This window comes from Meles meles, chromosome 1 (assembly GCF_922984935.1).
Source record: "Meles meles chromosome 1, mMelMel3.1 paternal haplotype, whole genome shotgun sequence".
NCBI classification, from domain to species: Eukaryota; Metazoa; Chordata; class Mammalia; order Carnivora; family Mustelidae; genus Meles; species Meles meles.
Genome location: NC_060066.1, coordinates 87593207 through 87614202, shown reverse-complemented (window position 1 = coordinate 87614202; position 20996 = coordinate 87593207). Strand labels below are relative to the sequence as shown.

Below are 20996 nucleotides of genomic sequence, written 5' to 3'. Positions count from 1 at the left end.
TAGGACAATATCTTTCTGAATTCAGGATAAAACTCATCAACTAAATTAAGAATTTCTGTTCATCAAAAGATTCCAGAAAGAAACTAACAACAAGTTCCCAGAAAGGGATACTATATATGCAATACATATAAATGACAACAGATTCATATATAGAATATGTATTTTTTTCAATACTACAGTTTAAACATCAAACTAAAAACAGGCCAAAGACACTGCACTTAAATAGATGATATCCAAATGGCATATATATGTGTGTATATATATCAGCCTCATTAGTAATTAGGAAAATGCAAATTAAGCCACAAAGATGGTGATGTATCGCCAGACTGTCAAACACTCAATGTCCACCAATACCAAATGCCAGGGAGATGTGCACTGGGGCTCCTATATTGGTTTAGTATGTTTTCACTTGGGTGTTAGCTTAGTCCAAGAGGGCACAGGAGTTCCACTGAACTTCCAGTATTATGACAACTATCAAGCTCCATTATCGCAACACTTGCCATCACCTGGGGTTGCTAATCTAGAGTTTGTTTTCACCTTCAAACTCTGGTTTATAGCAGTTCATTTTTATAGCAGTTCATTTTCCTATTTATTTTCCTATATATTTTCCTATATATTTTCCTATTTATTTTCCTATATATTTTCTAGAATGAATAGTCTATGTCTCAGCTCAGATTTTGCTTTCTTTTGCAGCCTGAGCTTTTTCAAACTCAGATTTTGCCTTTTTTTCTCTACCTTTGCAGTAGATGCTAACTCTTCGACAAGGGTAGTTTTAAGGGCTCTAGGATATGGGGGAAAAATCACTCTTCCTTTTCTGTTCTTTCCTCTTAGGTGGCAAGTAGCTGCTTCTGGGACATTGGAAGAGGGGCAATAAACTTTGTGGCGGAGAGAGCTTAGCAGAAAGTCACACCACAATGGAGATTTTTTTTTTAAGAGGAGGGTGGGTGCAAAGGGCAGAGGGAGAGGGAGAGGGAGAGAGAGAATCTTAAGCAGGTATACAGGCCTCCATCTCCCGACCCTGAGATCATGACCTGAGTCTAAGTCAAGAGTTGGACGCTTAACCAACTAAGCTACCCAGGCACCCCCATAATGGAAAAATTTTGAAATAGGAAACAATATGTGGTCATTGGAGAAACCAAGTGGAAATGTGTTGAGCATGGAAAGGCAAGTTATAGATACAGCCATGCCAGGATGGGACTTATTTCCTGGAAGCTTAGATCCCCAAGGTTTCCTGTGACATTTCAACCCCATGGAGGTATATCTGGCCTAGAGGAGAGGACACATGGTCAGAATCAGGTCTCAGATAAATTAGAGCCTGGTAGACAGCAGTAGGTAGATCTGATGTTAAGATGATTAGATGTTAATAGGAAGAGAACTGGGCAGAACACCGTAATTCTTATTAGAATTATGCCTCAAAAGGGGCATTAAGTAATTACAACTATATATCCCATGTTTATCTTATCTGACACTCATTGAATTCACTATGCATTTCAGTTGACAGTTGTCATTGGATTTTGAAGTGGAAGTTAGAGGAATTGATGCTATTATTCTAACATTAGTTATAGCCATACCAGATTAATAGGTGACTAACTATAGAGAGATTTAGAACAAAAGGCATACATTGTGGTTGAGTATTATGTCACTCTTAAGTATAAAATGAGAAATTATAAGATCTTTAAAATGAATTAGGTAAATTTTATATTTGAGTGTACTCTAGACACTTACCTTTTACTCTAAATTCCGTACGTGCTTCCTTGCTCTATAGGCAATTCCCAAAGATGGGTCATTGACCAACTACTTCCTGAGCAGTTGTGTAATTTTGGCAGCTGTCTCTGCTAGCCATATTTCCCAAGGATTCGTCAGAGCCAAGAGTATCTGCCAAGAGGAGTCAAAATGCTGCTGATGACCAGGAATTGGATTTGTTACAAATGGAGATTGTCCAGCCCTCTGAATTTGCCAAAGCTATTGTTAGAGGAGTGTGATAAATGGTTGAATGCATCTGCCCTTGTAAGCTGACAAAGAGCTGAGCAGCTTAAAATATGACAGGAAGCCAGACTTCTCTGGTTAAGTCTCGGGCAGTGTGTATCAGTCTACAACTGAAACCTAAAAACAAGGAAATTTATGCAAAGAGACACTTTCCAGGGGTTTCTTTTTTCAAGGCAGAAGTAATGGCTCTTGTATTTGATTGGCCTGGAAATGATTTCTGGTTCTAGTAGGGGAAAATGTGGCAATTGTATCCCAGAACACAGTGTGGGAATTCCAGGAATGTCATCCCATTAAAATTAATGTGTTTAAAAGATCCATTTGATTTTTTTTGATGATGATCACTGTATCATTGAAGTTAGAGGACTTCTTTCTTCCTTTTTTACCCCTTCTAATTTGGTGGTAACTAAACATTCAACTACTAAAAGAGAACAACATCGATAATGAGCTTGGAAATGCTTACAGAAGGAAACTGCAAGTAATCTGTATATTTTTTGTAACAAGAAAAAAAATAGTCTATAATCCTAATGTGCAGCTATAAGCACTGTTAATTGTGTTTATAAACTTCCATGTTGTTCTTTCTTTTCTACTGATTTTTCTGCTTTATTTTTCCTTATATAAAGACATATATGCCAATGTGTGTGTGTGTGTGTGTGTGTCAAGGTCACTAAAGATTTCTATATCGCTAAACCCAAGTGATAAATTCTTCATCCTCACTATATATGACCTGTTAATGGTGTTTGACAGAAATATCCACTATCTTCCTCGAAATACTTTGTTTACTTAGATCCCAAGACACCATATTCTCCAGATTTTTTCTTCTGCATCATTGGCCTTTCTGTTTTCGTCCCCTCTGCTTGTTCTTCTTTCCTGAAGCCCAGTTTTTGAACTTCTCTTGGACCCACTCCCTTGGGAGTCTTTTCCAGTTTCATGGCTCTAAATACCATTTACCCACTGAGAACTCTCAAACATATATCTCCCACAATAATTCTTGCCAAAACTCCAGACTCATATATCTCTTTTACCTCCGTGTCCACTTGAAAGTCCAATAGGCATCTCGAAGTTGTCTAAAATACAACTCTAAATTTTAGCAAACCATGCCCTACTCAAGAACAAACAAAATCTCTTGCCAACTCATTAAATAATAACTACAACTTTTGTTTGCTCAGGCCCAAACTCAGGCACCATCTCTGATTTCTCTCTTTCTTTTATATCCCACATCCAATCCATCAGCTAGCCCTCAAAATACATCCAGAAATCAACCACTTCTCATTATATTTTCCACTACCACACTGACCAGAACCACCATGAACTTATGCTAAAAGAGTGTCACTACTTTGGGTTTTGTCCTCTCCAACAGTTAAATAATCCTTCTAAAACTAAAGTCAGATCATACCACTCTTTTTCTCAAAAACCCCAGTGGCTTCCCATGCCACCTAGACCAAAAGCCAAAGTCCCTAACATTCTATGTGCCTTACTTTTTAAACTTAAAAATATAAAACAGGAAGCATGGTGATGGTTAAGAGCATGTGTTCAGGGTCAGATTGCCTGTATTCAAAGACTGGTTATAATTATTAGCTGTATGATATTGGGCAAGTTACTTGACTTTCTGGTGGCTAAATTTACTCTCTGTAAAATGGGATCATTATAACACCTATTTCATAGAGTTGTGAATATTAACAAATTAATATTTGTAACATGCTTATAATAGTGCTGGTATATAGCAAGGATTATAAAAGATTTTTAAAATGACAAAATAGGCATTTATCCTATTGGCATGATTTCATCATGAATTCTGCACATCAGAAACATCTCCAGTGGTCTCATCTATAAGAATTTATAGATAACACAAATGTTTCTCAAAAAGTGTGAAATGGGGGTGCCTGAGTGGCTCAGTGGGAGGCCTCTGCCTTTGGCTCAGGCCATGATCCCAGGGTCCTGGGATGGAGCCCCACATCGGGCTCTCTGTTCAGCAGGGAGCCTGCTTCCTCCTCTCTCTCTCTCTGCCTGCCTCTCTGCCTAACCTACCCTACCCTACCCTACCCTACCCTACCCTACCCTACCCTACCCACGTGTCCCCCTCTGCCCATTTTTAAATCAGATTATTTTTTAAACACAATGATGCTGAGCTGCTTAATCACCTACTTCCTAACCAGCAATACTTTAATTCCTAAAATAGGTGTGATTTTTTTTTCTCCCAGTTTACTATGTAGATTGACTTATAAAGTACACTTTACTTTTCTGCTCTATTTATGGTCCATTATTATTGCATTAAAACGAAATGCTTTAATCTAAACCAAAACAAAAGCTTAGGATATATTCCTACATATATAGCTGTCATGGCCACAGTAGAGAGAAAAAGTCATACAAAATTTCCAGTACCGAGTCATAAAATTCATTGAGTATGTAGTGGAAAAATTACTACAGGCTCAGTTTTTTAACATGGTTTTAATCATTATTTAAATCTGTCTGTAAAGGGAAGTGAAGGAAATGGCCACCAGTTACACCCTGACTATCATAGCTCAGTTCTTACATTCATTTTACAGGTTTTTTGTTATACTTGAGTATAACTGAATAATAAATAACCCTCAAATATCTCCCTCCCCCCACACACACTGTAACGTAACACATACACATACCTTTCAGAGAATGACTTATTATCCACAGAGAAGAGAGGACTTTTTACTCACAAGTAAATTTCTATAGATTATTCAAAATGGAAAGACCTATTTGAAAGGAAGTCAAATATACATTCAAAACAAAGGAAGTCATAGTAGCTGCTCATAAAAACAAAAGGGACTAAGGATTTGTGTGAGATTTGTGAAAAGGGTCATATTATTTATTCAAGGGAATATGAATCAGATTTTTTTTTTACTGTTGAGTTTAACTTTTTGAATATGTGGTGTGAAGTTTTGTTAATTCTAGAAACTTGTTCCAGTTCTAAGTGGAATTTGGATATAAAATGACCCTATTTTACAAACTCTTAAAGGCCTCTGCATATTGAAGTGGGCCGCTGATCAGCTCCCAGGTAAAAATAAAGTTCACATATTTGCCAACAGCAAAAACAGACTCCACAACTATGCAGCCGTTTGAGAATTCCTTTGAGGATGTGAGGACAGAAACAATCCTACTGTGCCTGCACATTAGAAACAAGGAACAACATCTGATGAAAACTTGCTCAGTTACACCAACATTTTTGTGAAACTTACCACCTCACAGTAATTGCCTGTAAACACAATGTACAAATGAATAGCTTCCCTCCTAAAATGTCACTGCAATTCTTGTCAAATAATGCTTTTCCTCACTTTTTTTAATTTTAAAAGAAAATTGGCCCTGAAACACCATCCAGACAAGAATCCAGATGACCCAGCTGCTGCTGAGAAGTTTAAAGAAATAAACAATGCCCACACAATACTTACTGACATGTCAAAGAGAAACATATATGACAAGTATGGATCGCTGGGACTCTATGTGGCTGAGCAATTTGGAGATGAAAATGTTAATACCTACTTCATGCTGTCAAGCTGGTGGGCAAAGGTAAAGCAGTTTTTTCTTTAAAAATGATATCCTAGAAAAATCATGGTATTATTCACTCTTAGACTCCATTTCAGAGAAAACCTAACCTTCATTGTATTATTAAACTCTTGTAAATAAAAAGAGATACCGCTTCAACCAAAAGCTGCTATTTGAGGATCCTTTTTGTTTTGTTTTAGCTCCTCAAATAGTTATAAAATACAGCATGACTTAAAATACCTCTAGACATTCATTATAATTGAATTTGAGGCTTTAGGTTAATTCTGACTGCCCTCCCTCTCCCTGTAATGACTAATTAAGAACTGACTCACTGTTCAAAAACAAAAATAATTTATTAGTGTGACAAGTGCTTAGTAAATTATTATAAGACAAATTTAGCCATGTACTTTACTATCTATAGCATAAACTACCTGAGCAAACATAGTACTTGGGAGAATGTGTGGTAATTATGTCATATGATCACATGGGGCTTGACTTCAAGTAGTGGAGAAGGAAATGAGCTGGAAAAAGTGAGAATTAAGTAGTGCTGGACAGGGTGTTGAAGAGACACAGAGGGAGGGGAAAAAAGTATATCTGGTCAAGAAGAAGGCAATGTTTTTAAGGATTTAGTGCAATCAGAATTGACTTTTGACAGTAAGTTTTGCGTCGTTTCCTAGGAATACCTAGTGTTTGATGATGAGTGTTTGATGATGGTTACATATTTGGTTATGAATTTTAATATCCTTATCTTCTGATAAAAGTGTATTTACATGTGAACCATATATATGGTCCATCGGCATATTTTTGGACAGTTCATATATTTTGTGAAAGCATATGAACTCACATTCATATGGGTACTAATTAATAATTTAAAAAACTACAGATTTCTAAAAAGAGGAACTGCTATTTTCTTCCACTAGAATAAATCTTGCTAAATTGAAGAGTTTTATATATGCAGGAGGAGAGAGAATATATTTTTATATATAAGCGTGGAGAGTCTGCAACCTGAAGGCTCACTTGTCTTCTACAGTCTCCCAAATTTCTTTTTGTAGAGATAACTGGGATTCCTACTGAAATCCCCTTTCCTTATTGTTGAAGACCTGGGAGGGAAACAAGTTCCCACTGAGTGGAATGGACCTTGGAATGAGAGTGTACATAATGACAATGTCATTTATGATAGATGGAGTGTTCATATAACAATGTGGGCTTGCCTGTGAATCTAACCTCCAGGTATGACATTTTCTCCATGGGAAGGTGCATCTGGCATTCTAGATAATTTACACACTAGCGCCTGGTTGCATATTGGGGCTAGCCTTCATAAAAACAAGAATAAGCTTCCTTGCTGAGGAAGTTGACAAAACTGACCAAAATTCATATAGAAAAGCAGAAGCTGTCCAGCACTATAAGAGGTATGTGAAATAATTCCTAATATGGCTCTTTAAGATAAGGTTATAAAACCTGGTGATTCACAGACCTGTACCCCTGGGGATAAAAATACATTATATGTTTATAAAAAAATAAAAAAATAAATAAAAATTTTAAAAGAAAAGATAAGGTTATTAAAAAAATCCACATTCTTCTTCTGTTTATGTCAGAAACCTCATTTGCAGTGCCCATTAGAGTGGGATGGCACATAATGACCGTGTATTAAGTATGCACTGCAAGAATGATTTATGGTACCACTGAAAATATGTATTTCAAAATATTGGACTCCTACTTATGCCTAGTAGTGTGCTAAGCACTATAAGTATACAAGGCAAGGTTATTTCTGCAAAAGGTAAACAATCTAGTTGGAATAATTAAAGAACAAAACAGTATATAGATTAAAGGAAATTTTTGGAGAAGGGAAAAATAGGAGAATTGCATGGTAAAGACAAAAAAGGACAAAGGTAGATAAAGGAGGAGTTGGTTGGGGCAGTAACTCAGGAATACTGCACAGGAGGGTTTTGGAGACAGTTGGTGAGGTGAAGGGTGTTATAGTTTTGTTTTCAGAGTAATTTATTTAAGTCTATGAAAATGTAGAGTATACACGGCAAAAAGATGATCGACATGAGAAGCGTGACTAAAGCTACCTCACTCCAAGCCACTGTAGGCTCCATGCCATCATAGGGGCCAGGGTCAGGGATGGGGAGCTGGTCTAGGAAACAGGAATGAGCCAGATGAGTTTCATCAACATTAAAGATTTCTACCCTAAGTTTCTGAATAAGTGCATACAAACAAGATGGTCTTCATCCACTTCCTCTTTTTAGATAAAATATGCATTCTTATTCAAAGATATATAAAACACTTTCTAGATCAAATAACATATTTTTTAAAAAATCAGATTTTCCTCAATTAACAAAAGTTGGCATATTTTAACTTATATTGGAGATTGGAAGAGTTTCTTTTTATTTGTAACTATGGCAGACTTACTAAACAAACTTTTTATCTTAATCTTTTTTAAGTATTTTTACTTATTTATTTTTGAGAGAGAGAAAATTAGCATGGGGAGGGACAGATGAGCAGGGAGCCTGATACAGGACTCGATCCCAGGACTCGATCCCAGGACTCTGGGATTAGGACCTGAGCTGAAGGCAGATGCTTAACTAACTGAGCCACCCAGGGACCCTTAAGCAAACCTTTTATATGCTTGTGGGAAAACCCTGGTGCTGACTGTTCATTAGGAGGAACAAAACATTTGTTTATCTATCAATTACTTCATAATTCATTAATTCAATAAGTATTTATTATCTTCCACAGGACAGGAATTAAATCTTTAGGTTAGGAGAGACTGAAGGATGACTAACATATAGTTCCAGCTTCAAGAACCTCAGTCTAATGTGAGACAGACATAAAAAGGGATCAATGTCCTAAAGTGTCAACAACAACAACAAAAACGTGGGGGAAATTTATACGTACAGTTGGGGCGCAAAGGAGGGAGAAACTGAGTGGGGGGATCAGGAAAGATGTCAGAGAGAGGATCTTTGAGATGAATCTTGAACACAGAGTGGGCATTTTTTAGATGGTTGGGGAATGGGAAGGAGCCCTGTGGGCAGATGGATCCACAGGGAAAGCAAAGCTAGGGCAGGTATAGCAGGAACAAGGCTGTGCTAATTCACTGAAGGGTTTTTTTTTTTTTTAATATTTTATTTATTTATTTGACAGAGATCACAAGTAAATAGAGAGGCAGGCAGAGAGAGAGAGAGAGGGAAGCAGGCTCCCTGCCGAGCAGAGAGCCCGATGCGGGGCTCGATCCCAGGACCCTGAGATCATGACCTGAGCCTAAGGCAGCGGCTTAACCCACTGAGCCACCCAGGCGCCCCTTCACTGAAGGGTTTTAAGCCAGATGACTATTAATAAGGATCTCAAGCCTTTCCTGAGAGGCAGGAAAGTTGCTACATAGGTTCAAGAGAATGTGTATTTCAGAAAGTTTCAACTACAACGCGCAGAATAGAATAGGAGGCAAGAGTAGAAGCAGGGAGGCCAGTTAGGAGGCTAGTGAAATGTTAAAGGCAGAGATAATGAGATCTTTCTAAAGTCCTACTGGTCAGAATAGAGACAAAGAGGGCAGGTGTAAGAGGTCTTGAAGAACTGGCAGGACTTGGTGGCTAAGAGAAATGTGGAGGTGGGAGGGAAAGCTATCAAAACTATTCTTTGGTGAGAATGATTCAGTCCCCTTGATTAGCTCATTTGATCTGTAGAGATTTTTTTTGTTGTTTTGTTTGCTCTATTCTTTTCTTTCAAGGATTTTAAAAAAAATTATTTATTTGACAGACAGAGATCACAAGTAGGCAGAGAGGCAGGCAGAGAGAAAGAGAGAGAGAGAGAAGAGGAAGCAGGCTCCCCACTGAGCAAGAGCCAGATGCAGGGCTCAATCCCAGGACCCTGGGATCATGACCTGAGCCGAAGGCAGAGGCTTTAACCCACTGAGCCACCCAGGCACCCCTTGTTTGCTCTATTTTTTTAATTTCTTTTCAGCATAACAGAATTCATTGTTTATGCACCACACCCAGTGCTCCATGCAATACGTGCCCTCCATAATACCCACCACCTGGCTCTCCCCAACCTCCCACTCCCGCCCCTTCAAACCCTCAGATTGTTTTTCAAAGTCCATAGTCTCTCATGGTTCATCTCCCCTTCCAATTTCCCTCAACTCCCTTCTCCTCTCCATCTCCCTATGTCCTCCTCGTTATTTGTTATGCTCCACAAATAAGTGAAACCATATGATAATCGACTCTCTGCTTGACTTATTTCACTCAGCATAATCTCTTCCGGTCCCATCCATGTTGATAGAAAAGTTGGGTATTCATCCTTTCTGATGGAGGCATAATACTCCATAGTGTATATGGACCACATCTTCCTTATCCATTCCTCCATTGAAGGGCATCTTGGTTCTTTCCACAGTTTGGCGACCGTGGCCATTGCTGCTAATAAAGATTGGGGTACAGATGGCCCTTCTTTTCACTACATCTGTATCTTTGGGGTAAATACCCAGTAGTGCAATTGCAGGGTCGTAGGGAAGCTCTATTTTTGATTTCTTAAGGAATCTCCACACTGTTCTCCAAAGTGGCTGCACCAACTTGCATTCCCACCAACAGTGCACAAGAGGGTTCCCCTTTCTCCACATCCTCTCCAACACATGTTGTTTCCTGTCTTGCTAATTTTGGCCATTCTAACTGGTGTAAGGTGGTGTCTCAATGTGGTTTTAATTTAAATCTCCCTGATGGCTAGTGATGATGAACATTTTTTCATGTGTCTGTTAGCCATTTGTATGTCTTCATTGGAGAAGTGTCCATGTCTTCTGCCCATTTTTTGACATGATTATCTGTTTTGTGTGTGTTGAGTTTGAGAAGTTCTTTATAGATCCTGGATATCAGCCTTTTGTCTGCACTGTCATTTGCAAATATATTCTCCCATTCCATGGGTTGCCTCTTTGTTTTGTTGACTGTTTCCTTTGCTGTGCAGAAGCTAATGACCACCATAGCTTATGAATAAAGAAGAAAACATCACCCTTCATTACTTAGGCTACAAGTCACTTCCTGTTAACTTGTTAGACAAAACTTTATAAGGAATTTGTTTCCAAGGTAACTAAAAAGCTATTTCTTGTATGGAATAAGGATGAGGGTGACTATGGGGTCTGCAGGGTGAACTGAGTTATCTTCAGGTCTCTGAAGATATGTGGAGTCACACTTAATTTCTGGGATTCTCCCATACCCCACCACCCCTCAACCCTATTTTGCTTTGCCTCTGTCTCCCCTAGACCCTGTTTGTCATCATTGGCCTCTTGACTGGCTGTTATTTCTGCTGCTGCCTATGCTGCTGTTGCAACTGTTGCTGTGGACACTGCCGGCCCAAATCATCAGTGCCAGAAGAGGACTTCTACGTGTCCCCAGAGGATCTTGAGGAGCAGATCAAAACTGACATGGAAAGAGGTGGAGTAAGATGAGAGCAGAGCTAATGGGTGTCCCTTCACAGACCTGACCAAACATGAGGTCCCTGATGACAATTATCACTAAAGTAAGAGAGATCCAACAACCCAATGAGGGAAATCCCAAAGATGGTCACTTTTGGTACCTCTTTTGAAAAGGATGAAAGGACAGTTCCCTTTCCCAGCTGCAGAAAAAAGCAGAACCTGACACCATTAAAAAGAAATCACAAAATATGCTGATCACAAAGCAAAGCTGGTACAATTCATGATCTTGTTACAGGAGCATAAGCTCTAGGTGCAGGGAGGTTTGGGTGGGAATGCTCAGCCATACACAAGAACCAAGCCTGTTACCTTGGGATCTCTATTTATATAGAAGGGAACAGACCTCAGGAAAAGTCAACAACCCTTGACTTTTTCTTCTTTCTGATCACTTGATAATGAGTTTTGGGTAGAACTGGCGAAGGGTGATCTTTCTTCTCTTAAAAATCCATACATCCAGAGCTAGCCTCAGCCAGCATCAAGAACACTGTCCTGTGGGGGCACCTGGGTGGCTCAGTGGGTTAAGCTGCTGCCTTCGGCTCAGGTCATGATCTCAGGGTCTTGGGATCGAGTCCCGCATCGGGCTCCCTGCCTGCTTCCCTCTCTCTCTCTGCCTGCCTCTCTGCCTACTTGTGGTCTCTCTCTGTCAAATAAATAAATAAAATCTAAAAAAAAAAAAATACCATCCTGTGGAGATGGGACTATTTGCTTTGCTAAATCACCTCCACATGTTTGTCTATTTGTATACATGGCCATGACATAGTACGTGATTCATCAAGCTCATTCCACCCAGAACTCAAGCTCATTCCACCCAGAACTTATAAAGAAAAAAAAATATAAAGAAAGATGAAACCTCACAGAATTCACAACACCAGGAATACTTCATATGCTCTGGGAAATGCTTTTGTGTAAACAAGCTGGAGTCAAACCTGCCATTGTCCTTTCTGTCTTGCAGCCATAATCCTACTATCATTTTCTCCTATAGAATGCCTTGTTATTCTGTATTACAGACTTCATCACTAAATCACAAAGAACCCTGCACAGCCAAATACAAGAATTACTTGATAATTCAGACAGGGACCCCTTGTTGTCATAATTGCTGAATTAGGAATGGTACACTTCTCTGGACTGGACTGGACTCTGATCCTTTTGATCACAATGAAACAATTTCCATGACATCAAGCAGCAGAGACTATTTAAAATCTTCCACATACTTTTTATTCCCTACCAAATGTGATGCTAAGTAATAGTGTTATTACCCACCCCGAGTCCAGCTTGAAGGAAGAAATCTTCCATTATGTGAATCACACCTAGTCCAGACCATTTTAGAATTGGGAGTCAGAGAGGACTGACCGATTTTCCTGCAACCTGTGACCCCTTTCTATGGGGACTACTGGGTGGTCATTCTGGAAAACAGGGGAGTTACTCTAACAATTTTTTTAAAAAGACTTTATATATACATTTGAGAGAGAGAGAGAGAGCACACAAGCAGGGGGAGCAGCAGAGGGAGAGGGAGAAGCAGGCTCTTCACCGAGCAGGGAGCCCGATGCAGGACTTGATCCCAGGACCCCAGGATCATGATCTGAGCCGAAGGCAGAGGCTCAACCATCTGAGCCACCCAGGTGCCCCTAACAATTTTTTATCACTGCTCCTGGAGACAAATTATGGGCCCATGGTGAAATATAATTATAATTGCATTTTGCCTAATTTGGGATATAAAAGGACAATTAATCTTTTAATGAAGACATACATATCAAAAAGAGCAAGAAGCAGTACTACTTAAAAATGGGTTAAACAGAAATATATATGTATGCAAGCAATTCTCCATGGGAGGGCCAATGACCCTGCATAACTTGCTTAAGAATGATGACTCCAGTTCATTAATTCCATCTGCCTTTGCAAGGGAGATAAATTGTTATAATTTTATAACATTAGCTGGCTCTGTTGTCTACAGGATTTCCCATAACATCCATCAATCCAGTACAATATTCAGTTACTAATAGAGGATAGGAAGGGATGGGGAGATAGGAAAGTACTGTCATGATCTTCGACTGTGTCGACCTTAACTTTTCCTGCATAGTACAGAAACCAAAACTAGGTGAATTGAACCTAGATATCCCAAATCACTGTTTCACACTTCTCTGAAAAAGCCTCAAAGTCTTTCCTCTCTTAAATTAGATGAAAGCTCCACCAAGTTATTTCAGCAGACCTCCTTTGCAGTTTTCTTTTCTGGAACAGAAATTTATACTTGGTGCCAAATTCCACCCAGGTTTCCTTCCTACAGGATGACTGGTGATAAATCTGTGTGCCTCTCACTGTTCTCAGTTCTGACACCCCAGAGTTACCAACTCCATTGCAGAGGTCATGTTCTAGACTAAGTAAAGCATGATTTCACTTACTGTGTTACTAAGACTCCTTAAGCAAAAGGAAAAGCTTTATTCTATGCCCAAACATTTAAAAGCTCTATGCAGAGTTGATCCAAGTTTTAGAGGGCCAGACACTTAACACAACTTTGGCAGTGCTCCTTAAGAAAAAAAAAAAAAAAAAGCACAAAGTTACAAATACAAAATTAGGTCTGAAAGCAAATATTTGTAATGAGAAAAGGAAATCACAACAAATTACAAAGCTTAAAAACTGAAGATACCATAAATATCACAAAGTCTAGAAAAATAGTAATAGTTTACTTAACTGCCTGGCACACCTCTGTAATACTGTCCCCCTATGTTTTCTGGATGCACTATTCTTTGACTGCCTCTTCATTTAACAATAATTTTGGAATATCATTTTCTATAGGAAGAATAGAAAATTCTGTTTTTCCTCTAGCATGTTTGATCAAAATTTGTTTTCTCTCATTGTTTTATAACTCATTATTGATAATGTCTAAATTTTTAGGGATAGCTATTGAATTTGGGAAGACTAGTCTATTTCATCTATAAGGTATAAGATTGGGAAGAATTTTTCACAGGCCACTTTTTCAGTCTGCACATTTCCAACTTTGTTTCCCCTCCATCACCCAATACTTCCAATATCAGAGCCCCCTGGGCACAATCATACAGGGTGACTTCCCCTCTGCCATGGATTTTCACGTCTCCTCAGCAAGCGAACTGGCATAGGGAGCTATAGGAGTATTCCTCAAGCCATTCCTATGCTAGTATGGCTAGCAAAAACTAACTATATACAGATTTGCTGCAAACCACAAAAACATATGCCACTAAATGCAAATGAAGCTTATCTCTCAACTCTATTTCCCCTTAACTGAATCCCCAAAATACCCCCCTCTGTTGCCCCTCATCAAAAAGAAATGTATGATGGAGGGAAAATCAAAGTGGAAAAAGATACTTGAAAGACGTTACTAGTCATTTAGATATCAATCTACTCAACACAAATGATAAGCAGCACACATCAAGATTTGAGTCCATTAGAAGTCGGTGAGCCCTGGGGGTTTAAGATTTTTTTTCCCAGTGATTCTGAAATTTAAAAAAATATGGCAAACATTTTCTCACTTAGGGAATTCTTAATTATCTTACATTGAATCTAAACATAAAATCTTAGGAGTTTTGAGTTGGAAGAAATCCAAATAATCAACCCTCACCTCCCCAAAACTTTTCTAGCAGACTGCTGCCTAGCCTCATTTGAAAGCTGCCAATGGTGGGCAGGTTTGGGACCTTGTATAAAAGTAAGAGATATTCATAAAAATTCAATAACTGCAGAAGAATACAGAGTCAAAAGCAAATTTACACCAACACCCTGGTACCAGCTCCCCAAGGATAACAACACTTTTAAAAATTTTTATGTAAATATTTATGGGGTTTTGTTTTACAAAACAGTTATCATGTTGACATATATTTTTTGCTTCTTTGCAGAGCAAAAATGTTGATGAACAAGCTGTCAAATTTTTAAGTGGATTATGCTTTTAATGTCATGTCTAAGAACTTTTAGCCTAACCCTACATCATGAAGATTTTTCTCCAATGTTTTCTAAAAGTGTTACAGTTTCATGTCTAATATTTAGATCTATGACCTATTTTGAGTTCATTTTTGTTTATGGTGTGAGACTTAGGTCAACTTTTTTTCTTGCACATGGAGCTTAATTGTTCTAACACCATTTGTTGAAAAGATTATCCTTTCTCCATTGAATTGTTTTGCCCCTGTCAAAAATCAATTGGCCATATTTCTATGGTTTATTTATGGACTCTATTCTGTTCCATTGAGCTGTGTCTATCCCTTCACCAATAACACACCGTCTCGCTTTCTGCAACTTTAAAGTAAGTCTTAAAATCAGCTAATGTGATTCCTCCAAACTCATTCTTTTTCAAAACTGTTTTGGCAATTCTAGTTTGTCTTTCCATATAAATTTTGGGATGAGTTTGTCTAAATCCACAGAAAAATTCCAATTTTAAAAATTAGAATTGCATTAAATTTGTGTATTAATTTGGAAAAAATTGAAATCTTTATTACAATGTTGAATCTTCCAATCCCAACACAATATGTGTCTATACTTGTAGGTCTCATTTGATTTCTTTTATGAGTGTAGTGTAGTTTTCAGCATACAGAGATGGTATATGTTTTGTTAAATGGGTACCTAAGTATTTCACTTTGGGGAGGACTATTGGAAATGGCATTAATTTTAATTTGGGTTTCCAATTGTTCATCACAAATATTTACAATCATTTTCATGTACTGACTTTGTATCTTGTGTTCTTGTTAAGCTCACTTACTAATTTGTATTTTTGTGTGTGAATTCTTTGGGGTTTTCTATGATGACAATTATGTCATCTGCAAATAGGAATGGTCCTATTTCTACCATTCCAGTCTGCATGCCTTTTATTTGTTTTTCTTGCTTTATTGTACTGACTAGGATTTCCAACATTTGGTTTATTGTCTGCTGTCACCATCTTCAAATTCTTAGCTTTTGAATTGAGTATGCCACATTTTCATTTTGCATTGGGTTTTGTAGCTATTTCCCTGTATGGACTACAGATACTTATTTCAAGCTTGATACTCACTGGTAAGGAATAGAATAAAATGCCTCCACAGCATAATACCCTGTTTTTAGGGAAGACTGAAGCTAACTGAGATGATAAGGTGGGGTGGGGAGAAGTAGGTGGAGCATGGGTTTTATATTATCATTCTAAATACTATGCTACAGATTATACTGTGCTTAGAGACTTGGCTTGCATATTAAGATTATGACTGAAAATTATTTTTCATATGTGAATATTAATTTCTGAAAAAGTATGGTTAACATTTCTTACATTATTCTGAATTTAATTTCCAGAAGTGCTAAGATAAAAAGTATAATAAAACTAATATGAGATTATCCTCTCTCCAGAATAAAAGTTAGAGCTGCTTTGTCCTTATGGCCTCCTTATGTCTAACTATACTAACAAAGAAGAAGAAGGAACAGGAGCTAACTAGAGGAAAGTATTTCTGATTTGCTCAAACTTCACTTTTAAAGACACATTATAGAACATTGTACATGCCTCTTAATTTATGAAAATCCAAATTTAAAATGAAATTGGACCACTTCCTTACACCACACACGAAAATAGACTCCAAATGGATGAAGGACCTCAATGTGAGAAAGGAATCCATCAAAATCCTTGAGGAGAATGCAGGCAGCAACCTCTTCGACCTCAGCCGTAGCAACATCTTCCTAGGAACAACAGCAAAGGCAAGGGAAGCAAGGGCAAAAATGAACTGTTGGGATTTCATCAAGATCAAAAGCTTTTGCACAGCAAAGGAAACAGTTAACAAAACCAAAAGACAACTGACAGAATGGGAGAAGATATTTGCAAACGACATATCAGATAAAGGGCTAGTATCCAAAATCTATAAGGAACTTAGCAAACTCAACACCCAAAGAACAAACAATCCAATCAAGAAATGGGCAGAGGACATGAACAGACATCTCTGCAAAGAAGACATCCAGATGGCCAACAGACACATGAAAAAGTGCTCCACGTCACTCGGCATCAGGGAAATACAAATCAAAACCACAATGAGATATCACCTCACACCAGTCAGAATGGCTAAAATGAACAAGTCAGGAAATGACAGATGCTGGCGAGGATGTGGAGAAAGGGGAACCCTCCTCCACTGTTGGTGGGAATGCAAGCTGGTGCAACCACTCTGGAAAACAGCATGGAGGTTCCTCAAAATGTTGAAAATAGAACTACCCTATGACCCAGCAATTGCACTACTGGGTATTTACCCTAAAGATACAAACATAGTGATCCGAAGGGGCACGTGTACCCGAATGTTTATAGCAGCAATGTCTACAATAGCCAGACTATGGAAAGAACCTAGATGTCCATCAACAGATGAATGGATAAAGAAGATGTGGTATATATACACAATGGAATACTATAAAATATCAAACTTTTTTTAAAAAAGATTTTATTTATTTATTTGACAGACAGAGATCACAAGTAGGCAGAGAGTGAGGAAGAAAGAAGGAAGCAGGCTCCCTGCAGAGCAAAGAGCCAGACGTGGGGCTCAATCCCAGGACCCTGGGATCATGACCTGAGCCGAAGGCAGAGGCTTTAACCCACTGAGCCACCCAGGCGCCCCAAAATATCAAACTTTTTAACCAACTGACTTATTAAAAAACATTAGAAATGTTTTTCACCTACCTTGAGATATTTAATAATTCTAGTTTTATATCTAAAGTCTACAATTTTTCTTTGACTTTTTTTAAATTAAGTGCATATTTCAAATATGCCTACTCCTCAACACTGGCTAAAGTCCAAGGTACCTTTTGATGCTGTAAAATAGTACCAGTTTCTGTTTGAGAATAGTGTTATAGGATTTGGTGATAGAAAGAAAAGGTTGACTTTAATTATGGTATCTCTTTCAACTATGTGAAAGGGTATAATCCAGCTTCTACCCTTAGGAAATGGAGGAAGTTCAGTGGCATCTTCAATGTTCACTGGAAACTATGGGACTTGTGTAACTGGCTATCCATCTCTTTCTCAAAATAAAGATATACCCCCAGTGGGATCCTAGGAACACAGGGAAATGCTATTATTCCTATGAATCAATAAGGATTAAAAAGAAAAAAGTGTCTAGGGGGAGATCATCACCCTCTTTTTTTATCTTGGAAAATCTGAAACTTGAAAGCTAAAGGTTATGGACACCAGGTGATTTCCCTAGCCAAGAGAACTTTGTAGACCACCTTGAGGTACCCTGTTTCCTGGGACTCTGTGTCTGTGTGTGTGTGTGTGTGTGAGAGAGAGAGAGAGACAGAGAGAGAGAGAGAGACAGAGAGACAGACAGACAGACAGTGTAACAAGATACAGAAGCAAGAGCATAAATGAGAACCAGTTATTTCTAAACACCCTGGAGAAAACAAACCAAGAATACAATAACTAAATTCAGGTGTTGGTTTGTTTGTTTTTTCCCCCAAACTGAAGGCAATGGACTGAAAACTCCCATTTAAATCCTAAAGATCTGGGGCAATCATGATTTCCCCATTTTTTTTTTTTGAAGGAGAGGGAATAAGATACCTAAAGAGAATAATTTATAGTGTTGACCTTGGATCTAAAAATATGAAATACAGTGATAGAAAAAAATCTATTGATTACTTAACTGTTCTTGATACTCACCTGGATAAAACCCAAATAAATTCATAGCCACTGAGTTGAAAAGGCCATATGGCTTGTAATTAGACTCTTGCTCTCAGCCAAGATATTGAGACATTTATTACATTTCCTCTTTAGCATCCATCACATATTGCTGCCCGGGAAAAGGGCACAAGAAAGAGATTAAATTCACCTTCCTTTGGTTTACCAGCCAGTAAGCATCATCAAGGCTCTGGGCCAGCAGATCAGGACGAGTGAGTCTGCTCAGAATGTGACCCCAAAATTGGCTCAAAGTGGAGGGGTTTCTTCAATTTTTGGCTACCAAAGTTCAGTGAGCAAATTTACTAGACAGGCTTATCCAGCTAGCTTTTCCACAGCAAACATAAATTGAGAACTTCATATTTTTAGACATTTTTTCTTCATCAATTAAGACGATCATGATTTTTCTCCCTTAATCTGTTAATGCGAAGAATTATATAAATTATTTTTCCAATGTTAAGTCTTATACTCTTGAGATAAACCCAATGCAGCCATAATGTTTTAACTATTTTATTTTTTAATGAAATGGGTTTGCTGATGTCTTGTTTTAGATGTTTGTATCTATGTTAATGATTGAGATTGCTCTACAATTTTCCTTTCTCGAACTTTCTTTATAGAGTTCTATACCAAGATTATGCCTCACAAAATAAATTAGAACCTATTCCTTCTTTTTAAACTTTTCTTAAAGAGTTTGTATATTACTGGATTTCTTTCTTTCTAAAGGATTTTGTAGGACTTTCTGGGCTAATGTGTGATTGTACAAATTTTAGATTACTGATTCAATGTATTTAATGTTTATAGGCCATTTAGATTTGCTATCTTTACTTAAATTAGTTCTTCAAAATTTCTTATAACCTTTCATGCGTCTATAGGATCTGTATTACTATCCCATTTTTCATCCCTTATATTGCTTATTTCTGCTTTTTGTTTTTTAGCCATTCTACCAGATTTTTGAAAATTTAACTGTTTTTGCCAAATAACTTTTGGGTTTGGTTCTCTTATATATATATTTTTAATTTTTATTCTTTATTATTTCTCTTAATTTATTGTTAATTTTCTAACTTGTTAATTTTTATACTACTTAATTTCCAAACCTCCTTTCAGGATAGTAAGCATTTACGGTTTTAATTTTTCCTATAAGTACCATTTTAGTGTCACATGTGTTTTTATATTGTCCTTAAAATATGAGTTCTAAATATTTTCTAATTTCCATTATAAGTTTTTCCTTGATCTATAAATTGGGCCTATGGGTCTTTTTTTTTTTTTAAGATTTTATTTACTTATTTGACAGAGATCACAGGTAAGCAGAGAGGCAGGCAGAGAGAGAGGAGAGAAAGCAGGCTCCCCACTGAGCAGAGAGACCAATGCAGGGCTCAATCCCAGGACCCTAGGATCATGACCTGAGCTGAAGGCAGAGGCTTTAACCCCCTGAGCCACCCATGCAGCCCTAGGCCCATATGTGTCTTAATTTGTAAACATGTGGGGATTTTTCAGGTTCTTTATTGTTCTTTGTATCTAACTTAACTGCACTGTGATCAGAAATTATGGAAAACATGATGCAATATTTGAAAATATCTTGAGGCTTGCTTTACATCTTATAATTTAATTTTTATAAATGTTCTACATGGCTCCAAAATAATACATTCTGCATTTTTTTAGGTTCACTGTTCCCTTTATGACTATTAAATAAACCAAATTTTTATATGTACTAGTTCGCTAGGGCTGCTGTTTACAAAGTACCACCGAGAGGGTGGCTTGAACAACAGAAATTTGTTTTCTCAAAGTTCTCAAGGTTAGAAGTCAAAGTTTAAGGTGTCACAGGGGCAGGGTGCCTGGGTGGCTCAGTCAATTAAGCCTCTGCCTTTTGCTCAGGTTGCTTGGGTCATTATCCCAGGGTCCTGGGATCAAGCCCCACATTGGGCTCTCTGCTTGGTGAGGAATCTTCTTCCCTCCCCACCCCCCCGCTGCCGCCTGCCTCTCTGCCTACTTGTGATCTCTGTCAAATAAATAAATAAAATCTTAAAAAAAAAAAAAGTAAGGTGTCAGCAGGGTTGACTCCCTCTGAGGCCACTCTTCTTGGCATTAGATGACCATTTTCTCCTTATGTCTTCACATAGTCTTCTGTCCGTGTATCTGTGTCTTAATATCCTCATCTTATAATGACATCAGTTATATTGAATTGAATGTCTACCCTGAACCTCATTTTAACTTAATTACCTCTTTAAAGACCATCTCTCCAAATATGATTCACATTATAGGTACTGGGGGTTAGAACTTCAACATATGAACTGGAGTAGGGAGGCAGAGTGTTTGACACAATTTAGTTCCCAACATCATCCTTTTCAAATGTTTTATATTCTTAAGTATTTGTTTGTTTCATCAGTTACTGAAAGAAGTGTTCAAACCTTCCACTGTGATGATGAATTTCTCGAT

At 37.9% G+C, this 20996-nt stretch overlaps 1 protein-coding gene across 1 annotated transcript in view; it reads left to right on the top strand.

Moving 5' to 3' along the window:
- Window positions 1–20996, top strand: part of DNAJC5B (DnaJ heat shock protein family (Hsp40) member C5 beta) — a 61358-nt gene that overhangs the window by 37077 nt on the left and 3285 nt on the right. Inside the window, exons 4-5 of the mRNA XM_045978454.1 lie at window positions 5307–5520; window positions 10736–10907. Coding sequence (XP_045834410.1) covers window positions 5307–5520; window positions 10736–10907 — 386 coding nt within the window. The remainder of the gene's footprint in view (window positions 1–5306; window positions 5521–10735; window positions 10908–20996) is intronic.